This window comes from Hypomesus nipponensis, chromosome 15 (assembly GCF_054491055.1).
Source record: "Hypomesus nipponensis isolate SF chromosome 15, ASM5449105v1, whole genome shotgun sequence".
NCBI classification, from domain to species: domain Eukaryota; kingdom Metazoa; phylum Chordata; class Actinopteri; order Osmeriformes; family Osmeridae; genus Hypomesus; species Hypomesus nipponensis.
Window position 1 is genome coordinate 8,533,253 of NC_140375.1, and position 14,691 is coordinate 8,547,943.

Below are 14,691 nucleotides of genomic sequence, written 5' to 3' on the forward strand. Positions count from 1 at the left end.
CGGTGGAATACCAGGGAAAGGTATCATGTGGTGAGGTACCAGGGTGGTGGGGTGCCAGGGTGGTGAAGTACCAGGGAAAGGTACCAGATGGTAGGGTACCAGGGTAGTGGGGGTGCTGTTGTATCAGCTGGAGATCTGATGGAGGAAGCAGGAGTACATTGAGCAGTTTGGCTAACGTTTCAGCAGAGTACTGTCTTCCTGTCTTCCTCCCCTCCGCTATACTCATTAAGGAGGTTGTTCCCTGCATTCCTCTCGTTCGTTTCCAAGAACGAAAATCTGACCGTTGGAGACCCAGTAAGGGCTATCCCTCTAACCTCCTTGATTTATTGGCTTCTCCATCTGCTGTGTCTGTGAGAGTGACATTGAAATGTGTGTATGAGTGTGTTTGTGTGTATTTGTGTGTGTGAGAGAGAGTGGTAGATTAGCATGGATATATGGGGGTGTGTGTATGAGATTGATGGGTATATGTGTGTATGAAAGATAGATGGATATGTGTGTGTAAGAGAGATAGATGGGTATATGTGTGTATGAGAGATAGATGGGTATATGTGTGTAAGAGAGATAGATGGGTATATGTGTGTATGAGAGATAGATGGGTATGTGTGTGTATGAGAGATAGGTGGGCGTTTGTGGGAGACAGATGGGTATGTCTATGTTGTCACCACGGTTACTGTCTCTGGCCTCTTCAGCTGTGGAGCTGCTGGTCATTCTGTTGCTGTGGTATAGGTATCTGAGGTCTGGCTGCCTTCATCCCTTTAGAGTCTCTCCTTCTCTTTCATCAGAACTCCTAGAGTAGCAGCAGGCTGCTTTTAGTATGGGATGTCTCCAGATTATTGTTGTTGTGTGCTTGTAGAGTAGAATGGGCAGTCCCTGGTGTTCATGGACTTTTTGGTCTTGAGGAAGAACCAGACTGGACTCAGACAGGGTTCAGTTCCACAAAACATGTAACAGTTCAAATTTTCTTTATTTTTCACAGGTATGTTCATGAACTTCATTAGTTGTTTCGACATTGTAAGTCAGTTCACAGGTACAGACACATTCATAGATCAGCATCCATGATGTCATGTCATCATGGGGCTAGGAACCAGCGGTAACAGAGTCAACAAGCACCACGAAACAGGGAGCACACAAGAGGGTTATCCTGTGTGGAGCTGGACTTGATCAGATCTCCCCTGGCAGTAAAACCTCCTAGATTTCATGAGAACTCAAAGATCAGCTCATGTTTCCATGGATTGCTTTAATGGTAGTGACATGTCTGTCAGACTCCATTCAGAGCTCATCATCACATCCACACCCAGCAGCTTGGCCCTGTTGACGTGGACTATGGAGCACGTCTGAATAGAGCCCCAGTCAGCGAGGCCCACTGCAGACACATGGACAGCCACAAGCACTTCTGGTACCACTGGTTACTATGGCATCCGAGTAAACATTGGGTACATCACATGTAGAACCTAACAGAAGCCGTGACAGCAGGCATGAGCAGGCCTCAGTGTTTCTGTAACTGGAGCAGTAGGGGCTGTGAGAATGGCACCTTTCATGGAGTCAGAGTTCAGATGTGTGAACAGTGGGCGTGGCATTGAGGAGGGGTTGTAAGACACATACAGAGGGGGTGACGTACGGCGGTTTTGAGGTGATTTCAAAGTATGAAACAAATCATGGACATGTGTCCACAAGGAATGTAACTTCAACTGTTGCACAAACTTCTTTGTACCATAACGTGCATGCTATCCTTACACAAAGCTGGCAAACTGACAGTCTCTGCTTGTCTGGCTGGTGTTCCTGATGAAGACAGGCAGACAGCCAGGCAGACACAAAGACAGATGTCATGTTTCAAGGCAGACCTCAGTCAAGACTTTCTATTGGAAGGAATGTTACTGGCATTTTTAAATACATAGGAATCAATCAATATTTACAATAAATCTAATAAATTATGTAAATAAATATGATAACATCACAATAAATCCCAAACACATTAAAATGGATGATTGGGGTGTAAAGTTGAATGCAGGTGTCAGGACATAGTAGTGCCTCTCTTATTTGACCCTACGCTAACACCATAACAGTGTCCTGATACTGTCTGGCATATTTATTTCAATGTATCTATGATTGATGGTTCCTGTCTGACACAGTGGAACCAATGGGCCGCTTCCAATAAAGACAACCTTGACCACTTTAGGCAGACCTAAACAAACATTAAAGTGATGAAGAATTTTAAAGAATTCGTTGTCTCCGGTCTGTGCAACACAGCTGCCTGAAGAACATTCTGGAAGTTGTATAAACCTTCTAGAATGTCTCCCATGACAACAAGCTGCTGTGAGCCATAGACCTAAGGCCCTGGGAGGAAGATAAGAGTGTCTGGTCCTAAAACAACATAAATATCTGGTTCTACTAAACTGCCTTCCTGCAGGGCCTCTACATGTACATGAGGCTGGCCCGTGGTGTGTTTGAGCAGCTGTAAAGTGTCAGGTACTTTAAGACAATCTGTGTGATTAAGACCATAAGGGGAATAGGCAGAAACATCTATGCGCCTGACTATCATAGGACACAGATAAGGAGACGAGAGATGATACATGGAGACTGAAGAGAAGTAGGAAGCAGGGTGTCGGAAGCAGGGTGTAGGAAGCAGGGTGTAGGAGGCAGGGTGTAGGAGGCAGGGTGTAGGAAGCTGGGTGTAGGAAGCAGGGTGTAGGAGGCAGGGTGTAGGAAGCAGGGTGTAGGAGGCAGGGTGTAGGAGGCAGGGTGTAGGAGGCAGGGTGTAGGAAGCAGGGCGCAGGAGGCAGGGACTCAAAATGAATCACTAATTCACTGTACAACATGCTTTCAGTCAAAAAAAAATCCTTCGAAAATACATCAGTGTGTCTGTGTCTGTGTGTGTGCCCGTGTGAGTGTCCAGCTGTGTGTGTGTGTGTCTCAGGGCGGCAACTTCTCATGGTTTTTGGACAGACTGTGCAGCAAAGTCTTCTGGAAGTCCTCTTCAGAAGACTCAGGAACCAGGACCTCCAGCAGGATGTCCCTCAAACTGTAAACCAGGTGTCTGACGGGAAGTGGACAGGAATAGAGGAAGTCAGCACCTTCATTAAGCTGGATCAAGAGCGCAGAGCAATGATGTCATGAAAGAGAGCCAGACAGCTGAAGCCTGCAGTCCACCCTGTCCTCCACTTTGTTTTGCGTGCATGTGTTGACATACATTTGTTTGTTTATTTGTGCTTGGTGTGTGTGTCCATGCTTGTTTGTGTGTAATTGGGCTTGCGTGTATGTGTGTGTGTGATCACCTGTTTATATTGGGATCCTGCAAAGACTCTAGAACAGAATTCCAGCTGCGTTTAAACTTGTCTTCTCCCAGGATGTCTGACACCAGGCCTGAAAACACACAACAACACATTTAGACCCTGGCCAGGGGGGCTGAGGGGGGACGGGAGGGGGGCTGAGGGGGGATGGGAGGGGGGCTGAGGGGGGACGGGAGGGGGGCTGAGGGGGGATGGGAGGGGGGCTGAGGGGGAACGGGAGGGGGGCTGAGCGGGGATGGGAGGGGGGCTGAGGGGGGACGGGAAGGGGGCTGAGGGGGGATGGGAGGGGGGCTGAGGGGGGATGGGAGGGGGGCTGAGGGGGGATGGGAGGGGGGCTGAGGGGGGGACACAGAGGTGGCCACAGCCATTCCAGTCATCCAAGGTCAACTACAGTCTAGCAGACCTAATATATAGGATGAGGGAGTAAATATAGAGACAGTGTGTGTGTGTGTGTGTGTGCGTGCATGGTGCAGTACCTACCAGGTATGAGGCTCATGAGGCAGCTGTGCGCCTCCTCCTTGCTCTCCACCTTCTGCTGGGGGGTGCGTTGAGGGCGGGGCTGTGCGGGCAGTGACCCCCCAGGCCAGACGGCCTCCTGCAGCCCCCTCAGGTATGCCACCCAGTACTGGGTACACAACAGGTTAGCCACCCCCACATCCAGCCACCTGCCAATCACACACCGTACAGCACAGCAGGAAGTCAGATGATGGTCTCCATGGTGAGAGGACGCCTAGAGCCAATGGTACAAAAACACTCTGGGGAACATGAAGACAAACGTGCCAACCTGCTACTGTAGGTTCACACACATGCACACCCACATGCACACACACGCTCATACAGAGCAGACACACGCAAACACTTTACCTGACATGACCATTTTCATTTGAAGACTGATTCGCTGGCAGTCACACAAGCAAAATCTCAGCCTTCCTTGAACCAATTAGGGTGGACGAATGGCATGTGAGGCTGCATGAGAACTAGCAGCCTGGGTTTCAGACTGGAAGGCATTAAGAGCAACCAGAAAACCCAGCAGAGACGCTGTCCACCCCAGAGACACAGAGAGGACCCAGCTTTGGAGAGGGTTTGGCTGGCTCTTGAGGAACTGTATTTGTGTCATTTGTCATTTTACGGGTCTGTGGTACCGGGACACGAGGGATCATATGCATCTTTCATGTGGTTCTAGAACCTAAAGCAGTGCTTTGGAGACAGCTCTAGTGTTGCCTGTTGTAGAAAGCCTTGCTAGAGCCCTGCTAGAGAGCTCTAACCCTGCTAGAACTAGGACAGCTTTAGGCCAGCCTGTTCTAGACAGTTGTAGCAGCAGGCCTTTGAGGTCACACTTCCCATAATAAAGCCGCAGCAGTAAGACCCATTATAATCACCTCAAGCCAGGATAAAGTGGAGATGTATTACATACCTGGCACAGTCATCAGAGGGGCTCATTATTGGCTATTTCCTGCTTATGCATAAACATGACTTAGCCGGCTCACCGTGGACTCTTGACAGATGCTTGTTCGAACTGAACACTGCCATATTTGGTCAAAAGCACATCAACAGGCTCCAAATTTAAACTAGAATGACCTTAGCTTGGTTCTCCGGACTGCAGTCCTGTTCTGAGGGACATGATCCTCTGGAGGTACCAATGAAGCTGCTAGCATAGCTCTGCTCTCCTGTCCTCCAGGTCATCTGTAAACAGAAGCGACCTCACCTCTCTGCCTTCTTGTAGAGCCCTGGGCTGGATGCAAACAGAAGCGACCTCACCTCCCTGTCTGCCAGCCAGGAACTCCAGTGTTTATCACCCATCAGGTTTAAGTTACCCTGCGGGATAGTGTTGCTGCTCACACACTGGTCAGGAAGCTAACTATATCTTCCTTGAGCCTCCTGGGAGGAGGTTGCCGTGACCACAGCTTCTCCAGGAGGGCTTTCATGTCCTCCCCGAGGGGCCGGGGCGCTACACTACGCTAAGCTAATTGTGGAAGTGTCAATGTCCTGGTTTCCCAAGGGACCCCTGGTGTTACGCTAGGCTAAACTAGGCTACAACGAGCTAGGATTACTGTGTCTAATTCTGGTTGAGTGAATGTCTCTTAGGCTAAAAAGGGCACTTGGGGGGTATAGAGGTGTTTGGGATACAAGAATGTTTCGTAAAGTTACCTAACCTTGACCTGCAGTATGAATTTGGAAAGGAGAGCAGAGGAGGGTGAGAGGAGAGGAGCGGATGAGCAGTCTCCCCCCTCTGAAAGGTCTCCATTGTAGGTCTAATAATTCAGACTGTAAAACCTCCTTTTAACATCCTGGGTTGAGCAGCCCTCACATCATTCACTCAATGATGAACTGCTTTGAAGAAAAAAAAAACTGTTGTTCGAGTTTTGCTCTGGGACATGTTGGGAGCTACGTTTGTCAGAGAAATACAATGTTGAAAACAGCTGGTCCTGTTTCTTACCTAAACTATAATAAATAACAGCCACTCCTTTTGAGGTGGAAGACCACGTTGAGGTGTTGTAAACTGTCCACCTGCTGCCTACTGGCAGGCTCAGAGTTGAGGCTGGGGGCTGGAGGCCCAGGGGGCAGGGGTTGAGGGATTTCCCCTCCCAGCCCTCCTCTCAGCAGTGAGGCTGGATGTAGACAACCCAGGCTCGCCCTGGCAGGCGGCCTGCAGAAGACCACAGAATGAATGACCCGTTTGACGTTGGCTAAACAGCTCACCACATGGAGCTGCTCAGCAGATGACAGCAGGACCTGCCTGAGCACAAACTGCAGTACACTCTGTTCTCAGTCTGCACTTCCCCACCCAGCCCCACTCTCCCAGCCCCACTCTCCCAGCCCCACTCTCCCAGCCCCACTCTCCCAGCCCCACTCTCCCAGCCCCACTCTCCCAGCCCCACTCTCCCAGCCCCACTCTCCCAGCCCCACTCTCCCAGCCCCACACTCCCAGCCCCACACTCCCAGCCCCACACTCCCAGCCCCACTCTCCCAGCCCCACTCTCCCAGCCCCACTCTCCCAGCCCCACACTCCCAGCCCCACACTCCCAGCCCCACACTCCCAGCCCCACTCTCCCAGCCCCACACTCCCAGCCCCACACTCCCAGCCCCACTCTCCCAGCCCCACTCTCCCAGCCCCACTCTCCCAGCCCCACACTCCCAGCCCCACACTCCCAGCCCCACACTCCCAGCCCCACTCTCCCAGCCCCACACTCCCAGCCCCACACTCCCAGCCCCACTCTCCCAGCCCCACTCTCCCAGCCCCACACTCCCAGCCCCACACTCCCAGCCCCACTCTCCCAGCCCCACTCTCCCAGCCCCACACTCCCAGCCCCACACTCCCAGCCCCACACTCCCAGCCCCACTCTCCCAGCCCCACACTCCCAGCCCCACGCTCCCAGCCCCACGCTCCCAGCCCCACTCTCCCAGCCCCACACTCCCAGCCCCACACTCCCAGCCCCACGCTCCCAGCCCCATCTATCCCAGCCCTTTCATTGTTTATGAAAGTTAATATTCCAGTTGGGAGTATTGGAGTAGAAAGCAGCATGTTATGGCAGACAGGTGTTGTGAGGCAGAGGGACAGAAGGAGGGAAGGAAGGGTGTGGAAGGAAAAGGGAGGTGAGCTGTGAGAGGTCCCTGTGTTGTCCCTGTGCTGCCAGCTCCACCACTACAAGTGGACCTTTCACTGTGCTGAGAAGGAAACCTGTGCATGTGAGTGTGTGTGATATTACAGGTGCACCAACATGGGGTGGAGTGAGCAGTGATGCGTGTCCATGTCAGAATATGACGTACTGTTTATTCTGGTCTTGGAGAGGAGGGCTAGGGATATGTGTGACTAGTGTTACAGTAGTTCTGGGCTGGACCAAATAACCACCCGATAATGAGCTGAAGTTGAAGTTGTAACTTTGTTGACTTTTCTCAGATCCACTAAACACAGATAGTTACTGAAGGGTGTGCCAGAACAACAAGCCTCCCAGACACCCCAATATCTCCCCATCAAGACCCTCATTTTACACTGTCCCACTTTCCACTTTATATAACCAGACATCCTTCAAACTACACCCCGTTTATGACTAGAACCTGCTGTTCTTCCAGACAAACATATCCCAGACACACACACACACACATTGATTGGCATGGATACTGTTTCCAGGGTCTGCATCTCCTCTCTGTACACTAACTGGTTATGTCATCTCTAATAGAGTAAGCACAGGCCTCCTGGCTGTGGGCCTCCCCGGACAGACAGACAGACCCCCCCCCCCCACACACACACACACACACACACAAACACACACACACACACACACACACACACGCATGCATGCACACACACACACAAACCTTGTAAGCTCTCTCCACTCTGACTGCACTGAGCTGACAGACAGACTCCTCTGACAACCTTCAGACAGCACCATACTGTCAAGAACGCAACAGCAAGTCAGATCATGTAGCCAAAGGAAGGCCACTGCATGTGTCACACTGTGTGTTGGCTTTGTGTGTGGCCGACCACAGGGTTTTTCTCAGTCCAGGACTGGGTTGTGTGTGTGTGTCCCACTCCATTCTGTATTATTGTATGATGGCTGCACATAAGGTCTCCAAGAAGGCTAGAAGGCCTCACACAGTCCTCAATAGCACAGGCTCCATCAGCTAGAAGATTCCGGCCCAGTGTGGACATGATGGCTTTCCTCAAGTGGAAAACAGCTGAACATGAGGTGAGGGCTCGCCGCCAGAGGAGCACCGGGGTCAGGAAAGTTGGACGATAGGAATTCCAAAACGTCTCTATTTTTCAGAAATAACTGAAGTCTCACAGTGAAATGAGCAGCCAGGTTCCATAAAACACTCGCGCCTGGAAAGAGAAGCGCTTCACGCCTCACACATACAAACGCTGTGTTGGCCCCTGCCACTGACCCGGCTGACATTCCTGAGCGCTACACAGCAACATGGATGAGCAGCACAGTCCTCTCCAGGTCAAGGACACCAGCTCAAGGCCGGGTCAGTGCCGACTCTCACAGCAGCATGGTGTGTGTGTGTGTGTGTCCTCAGAGTGTCAGCGTGCTGGTGCTGGTGTGGCTCACCTGTTGATGAGGGTTCCAAACAGCAGCCGGAGGGTCTTCTGGAAGTTCTCACTACACAGCCAGCTCCACTGGTCCCTGATCACCACACACACGATGTTCAGCGCCGTATCTGCCAGGGCCGTCTCAGAGGCTGTGGACACACACACACAGTTAGAGGGCAAGCAGCAAGTGTCCGGTAGCCCCGTGCTCCTCTCACTCCTCAGGCTCCTGTGTTGGCACTGATACACCCTTTACACCAAAGCAAACTCATTTCGGGGCTGTTGTTAGCGCCGGTTGGTCCAGCTTGCAAACTTTCTAAGAACCAGGTTGTTTTTCCACCGACGAGAGAGCCACGTCATTCCATCACTGTACAAGTCAGTAGAAGTCTTTGCTTTCCCCAGTTCATTTCTTTATAAGTGTTGCTCCTGACATAAAATTTGGCATCAAAACACGAGTTGTCCAATGTATTTGTGCTGCTTGATATGATTGCTATTACATTCAAGAGGAATGGTTTAGAATGTGATTTAGCATGAATATAGCATGTGGTATAATACTTCCATCTAGTGGCGATGGTGTAACATTGCAGGTCAAAGTAGTGCAACTTCTGTTGCCTGTGAGATCACTGAACAGGGAAGGCACACTACATTGTCTGGTCAGTGAGAGGGAGACACCTGGCACTGACTGTCTGGACCACTTAAAGAGAGCAATACACTTAACCTTGACTGTCTGCCCAATGGGAAAGAGTAAGACACATAACCCTGACTCTCTGGCCTCGGTATGAACCATTCCCCTACAGTTAGATGTTCCCCAGACATCAAACAAGCCACCTGGATTCAATCATAACCTGAAAAACATAAATTTCACTGTTGGAAGAGAGGTAGACAAGTCCCACGTCAAGTGATGAGGTAGGAACAACAAGGTAGGATGTCATGGAACAATCCTGTGTGGAACAGCCCTGTGTGAGGGAGGGAGGGAGGTAGGTAGGTAGGGAGGGCGAGGGAGGGCGAGGGAGGGAGGGAGGGAGGGAGGGAGGGAGGGAGGGAGGGAGGGAGGGAGGGAGGGAGGGAGGGAGGGAGGGAGGGAGGGAGGGAGGGAGGGAGGGAGGGAGGGAGGGAGGGAGGGAGGGAGGGAGGGAGGGAGGGAGGGAGGGAGGGAGGGAGGGAGGGAGGGAGGGAGGGAGGGAGGGAGGGAGGGAGGGAGGGAGGGAGGGAGGGAGGGAGGGAGAGAGAGAGAGAGAGAGAGCGAGCGAGCGAGCTTGGTGAGTCTGGTCTACTTGCTCATCTTTTCCTTCCTCATTCCCCAAACACAAACTGACATAAAAAATCCACCAGATGACATCTGACGAATCAGCCCATGACAGATGGGACAATTTCCCAATAACCAGCACCAGGTTTGTAAACCTTAAGAACTGGTTTTTCCGAAGTGAAACTATCTGAAGTATTTAGAAATCCCCCACACAACCTCTGTAACACTGTCTGCCAGCCAACCAGACAGACTGACAGGCAGCCAGACAGCATCAACCAGCCAGACAGTCAGCGTCAATCATCCTGTGTCAAGTGTGGGTCTACCTGTGTCCTGTTCAGTGGCTCCTTTTACGCTGTTCTGCTGGCAGCCACAGCACTCCGCCTTTCCTCTGACAGGGGGCCCGTCCTGCTGCCCCTCCAGCCCCAGCTCAGTCCCCCCCGGCCGGCCCGCCACCCTCTCCTGCTCCCTCAGGAAGGCCTCCAGGTGGTCCAGGGACTGACGGCCACACACCTGGGCACAGGGAGACGGCACTGAGGGGAAGGCATGCCTGCGTAACCAGCGTTAGGCCTATCTGCTGGTGATCATTAGGTGATTACTAAACCGTAGACCGACAGAGCTGATGGAAAAGATATAGAGGGTAGTCATACTCAGTGGTGGTGGAGAAGATCGAGGGTAGGGCTACTCTAACCCAGTACTGGTAATGTAGTGGTGTGTGGTGTGTGTGGTGTACCGTGTTGTTATGTAGAGCTTCTCTCCTCTGGAACAGACTTTGTGCTTCAATCAGGGAGAATGATGCTGTCTTGGTGTTCATGGCTATCTAAAACATGTCCATAAAATGTTATTTATTTAGTGTGCACCAGTGGTACTCACCGGTCGGGTGTCAGCAACACCATAGACCACCTGGGCCCTGACATCAGAGCCATTCAGGACAGGAGCCATCTTACTGGAAAACTTCAGGCGTGATCTGGACCACACACACACACCACCATCATCATGATTATCATTAGACCAACTGTGTGCTGATGTTGTCCAGGTGTGTGGTCCTGCGTACCGGCTCTTCTTGTCAGACGTGCTCCTCCCTCCGTCCGTGTCTCCGTCCGTGTCCTCGGTGGGGCTCTGCAGCTCTGAACGAGGGAACGCCGTCTTCAGCGTGTCCACAATGACATTCACCACCATCTACACACACACACAGTTCATCTGCACGGTCTGATAACATCATCCGGTCAAAGGCCTCACACTGGCCCAGAGTCAGAACGGTACCTTGTCTATGCGTGACACAATGAAAGGCTTCTTGACGAAGGCAATCCTGGCGTCTGTGTTGAGCGCTAGAAACTCCTGCATCTCCTCGCTGTTGGCAGTCTCAGGGATGCTACACAGTTGCTGCGACACAGCACACGGAAGTGGAGGACCACTATTAGTGAGGGTGGTCAAAGGGTGTGAAAGAAACTAGTAGTAGTAATAATACTGTCTCAAACACCACCTGAGTGCTCCAAAATGTTAGCCTGACGTTGTCATACTCATAATTCTAGTCAGAATATGAGTCTGAGAACTCTCCGTTGGGCTTTGACTACGGGGCGTGTTTCAAACGAGCCTGGAAAACAAATGCCTTTCGCTCAATTGGGTAGCCCTACAACCAATCAGAGCAACGTAATATGTTGTTTGTTCAAAACGAATTCAACTTAAGCGCTCTTCTGTGACGTGGGTGATTACGTTACTGTTGATCATCTGTCCATCATCGTATAAAGCCCGCCCTGACAATTTCATTGGTACGCCCAGATTCTGGTTTTCTGTAGTTGTTTCCCAATACGAGACCCTCCAGACCCAACTTCCCGACCACATTTTTTTGTGGGCAGGGAGAAGTTGGGCTGGCAGCCAGGCTACCAAAATGTAACTTGTTGATTATATTAGAAGTCCACCGACAAGAACTCTTGTTAGAATGTGGACAGAACTTTCAAGATAATGTTCTGTGTGAAAGGTGAGAGAGCAAATGCAAGGTACTGAAGATGTGCTGATCCCAGGTCCCACCTTCAGGAAGGTCTCCAGCAGGCCTTTTCTGGCCTCCACTCTGTCACTGTCCATGTTTCCAAAAGGCAGGTCTGGAAAGACTTTCTTTGGCCCCTTGACACCTAAACAAGAGAGTACAGACTGGTCACATGAATTCACATCTCCACCAGAGAATACAGACATGTCACAAATTAGGGGTGGGAATCTTTTGGTACCTCACAATTCGATTCAATTAAATTCAATTCCTGGGGTTTCGATGCAATATATGCTTACATTTGATTCAAGAATGTTGTTTAGTGTTACTTGTTCATATTTGACTGTGATAGGAAGCTAAGTGTTTTTGTCAAACAAAAATAAAAAGTACAAGAATAAAAAACATATATAAAAAAAGGGAATCAATCTGAATCGCGATTCAAATGTCAATACATTTTTCCCCCCACCCTATCACACATCCTCATATCTCCACAGAGAGACTCTTACTCTTGAGGATCTTGCGTAGCTCTTGCTTCTCTTCCAGGCGGGTCTGCAGGTTGAGGAACTCGCTGTAGCGTCTGTTGACAGTGTGGTAAGCCACTGACTGGTCAGAGTCTGCAGCAGGGGGCTCACAGCCCATCGACGTCTCATACTGCAACACACACACGTATTAAACACTCACATTGGCATATTACACATACATTATCTACACAAACACTGTATACACTTGCATTAAAACATACACAGATTATACATATAAACACAGTACACACAGCTGATGTCTCGTACAGCATGTAAATGTATAGTAAGGAGACCTTGACAGTGTACAGGGTGTAGGGATGGGAGCTGGTGCCGCGGTGCTCCATGGCAGTGATGGTGCCAGTGATACGGAGGTTCTGGATGATGATGGGTCCATCGGGACTGCTGAGGGGCTGGAAGCTGAACGAGGCCTGGGGGGAGGGCAGGGTCCCCCCCACAGTCACGACCTCTGGCACCCCCAGCAGCAGCTCTCTATCCGACGTGCCGACACTCTCCCTGTCTCTGTCCAGCTCCTGTAGGCTGCTCAGGCTGGAGGAGGAAGCGGGATCAGAGGACCCCAGATTAGGTCTGTAGCTTTCAGGATGCTCCAGGTGAACCCTGGGGCAGGACAGGTTCTCTGATAGGCCGGGGTAAGACTGGAGGTCGTCCTCCAAGTCCACCACACTGCTGACGTCAGTTGGTGTGGCACATTCCCGGAGCCGGTCAGCCAGCGCCTCATCTGGACCAATCATGAGCAGGGACTCCATGGAGCTCCTCTTGTCTGTGAGGGGAGAGTCCAGGTCAGAGTCGGTCTCCTGGTAAAAGGGGTTGGACTTCCCGGGCCGCCGGTACTGCCTCAGGTACGGTCGAGGCTCCTCCTCCTCCAGGATCTGAGGGCAGTACAGCTCTTCTGAATCGATGATGTCATAGGCAGCGAGCTCTGGGGTGTCTGCTTCCATGTCATTGGGTGTGACCGGCTGGATACAGAAGGTCAAAGGGAAAGGAGGGGTGGCCACCTCCTGCTGAGGTTCCTCCTGCTGGATCGGCGGCTCCTGGAGAGGGGGCGTGGACTCAGGCGGGGGCGGAGCTGGTTTAGCTGAATTGGTGAAAATGCCCACGATGAGCATGTTGAGCCAGTCTGGGTCGGACAGTTTGGAGATGAGGGGCAATAAGACGTTGCAGGTGATGAGTTCGCCAACCACAAACCTTCCTGTACGGGTCTCCAGGTGTGGCGCGGGCACTAGCACCTGAAGAAGCAGGTCCACCATGGCCCGTGCCTGGTTCACCTCTGTGGCTGAGCTCTTCAGGGCAGGGTGGGGGCAGCTGACTCTGGAGTACACCCTCCATAGACACTCTGCCTCGTCACCGCCCTGCTCCTCCAGCACCTCCAGGGACCTGAGGTAGCTCTGCAAGTGGCAGCCGTACAGGTCCAGCACCCTCTGGGTCAGCTCTCTCCGGTCCACCAGCCCAGCCCGCCTCTTCAGCTCCAGGGCCATAGAGTACATAGCATTGTGAACCTCCACCTCAAACTCACACTCCGACGACACCGTGCTGTACCAAGACCACACAAAGTCCCGTACGATTTTCCTGATGGTGTTCTGGATCTCCATGTCTAGTTTTTGTTCATCTTCGGCTGTTTGGGGGGTCTCCTCCAAGCTGACAAACCTCTCCACGTGGAGCAGGTTGTCTGAGTTCAGCACAAACTGAGAGCACAGCCAGCCCCCCAGCACCACCAGCAGACTGGTGAACACACACAGGAGCCATATGTCGACCAGTAGGTGGAACAACACTAGCCAAGCCAGCAAGACACTCAGTCCTAGCAGGTTCATCTGGCTCAGCATCCCAGATATGCTGCCCTGCCCCTGGGCTGCCTCAAGCTGGGACATGCAGGGGCTTCATGGACCACAGCTGTGCCTGCTAGGACAGAGAACAGTGTAAACCTATTGGCCAGCATTAAGTCTGGCTGTGTCCTGTTTAAGCCAAGTTTTAGCATATATAAATAACGGGGACTTTTTTTTAAGACGGAAAGGGATGTTGTAACTCCGGAAAAAAACAAGTCCCGTTACCTTAGCTATCGAAGCAGTGCAGTTATCTAGATAGCTAGCTAGCACAGGGTAACGTTTGCTGGCTAGGGTGCAGAAGGGGCTCGATAGGTAAATGAACCAAGTTGTTAGCTAACTAGTAGGCGACAAAAGAAAAGTGTAACGTGTTCAACTGTTAGCCACTGAATTGGCTGGTTTAGCTACATGGCTTTCTTAACAGGTTAGCTTGCAAGCTTAGCTATATACCGTTAGCTATTTAGCACTAGCTATTATTGGATAACCAGCTGCAAAAAAATCCAAAACACATTATCTGAACACGTAACTTCATGTTGCAACTTCAACTAGCTGTCTTTTTTTCCCACTTACGACAAAAATCAGTCATTACAACTCTTTCGAGATTCCTAGGAGCATCATCATCGTGACAGCTTTTGACAGCAACTTCTGTTTGTTTACTTCCTGTATCGTGACGTATTCTAACAGCCGCGGCAGTGGGGGTTAAAAAATCAATAGCCCATAAGGTTCAGAAAATTGATTTTGCTACATATCCAAGCTATTGGCAACCAGGCCATAACAATACCCACTTTACAATAT

At 51.2% G+C, this 14,691-nt stretch overlaps 1 protein-coding gene across 3 annotated transcripts; it reads right to left on the minus strand.

The window, feature by feature from the left end:
• Positions 1 to 945: 945 nt before the first annotated feature.
• On the minus strand, positions 946 to 14,558 carry snx19b (sorting nexin 19b). 3 transcript variants are annotated; one of them, XR_014729894.1, is made up of 13 exons: positions 14,467 to 14,558; positions 12,355 to 13,972; positions 12,047 to 12,191; positions 11,588 to 11,688; positions 10,823 to 10,942; positions 10,614 to 10,738; positions 10,433 to 10,526; positions 9,886 to 10,072; positions 8,339 to 8,468; positions 3,768 to 3,952; positions 3,273 to 3,360; positions 1,735 to 3,034; positions 946 to 1,531 (listed from the first exon to the last, which is right to left on the minus strand). XR_014729894.1 is itself a non-coding variant. In XM_084673715.1 (12 exons), the coding sequence occupies exons 2-12, from the start codon at positions 13,942 to 13,944 to the stop codon at positions 2,911 to 2,913; spliced, it is 2,889 nt and encodes a 962-aa protein (XP_084529841.1). In that variant the 5' UTR covers positions 13,945 to 13,972; positions 14,467 to 14,558; the 3' UTR covers positions 946 to 2,910. The 3 variants fall into 3 exon arrangements, 2 of the variants coding, with proteins under 2 accessions (XP_084529841.1, XP_084529842.1); XM_084673715.1 differs by having other exon boundaries at positions 946 to 3,034; XM_084673716.1 differs by having other exon boundaries at positions 946 to 3,034; positions 12,355 to 13,975; positions 14,467 to 14,544.
• Between the last annotated feature and the right edge of the window lie 133 nt (positions 14,559 to 14,691).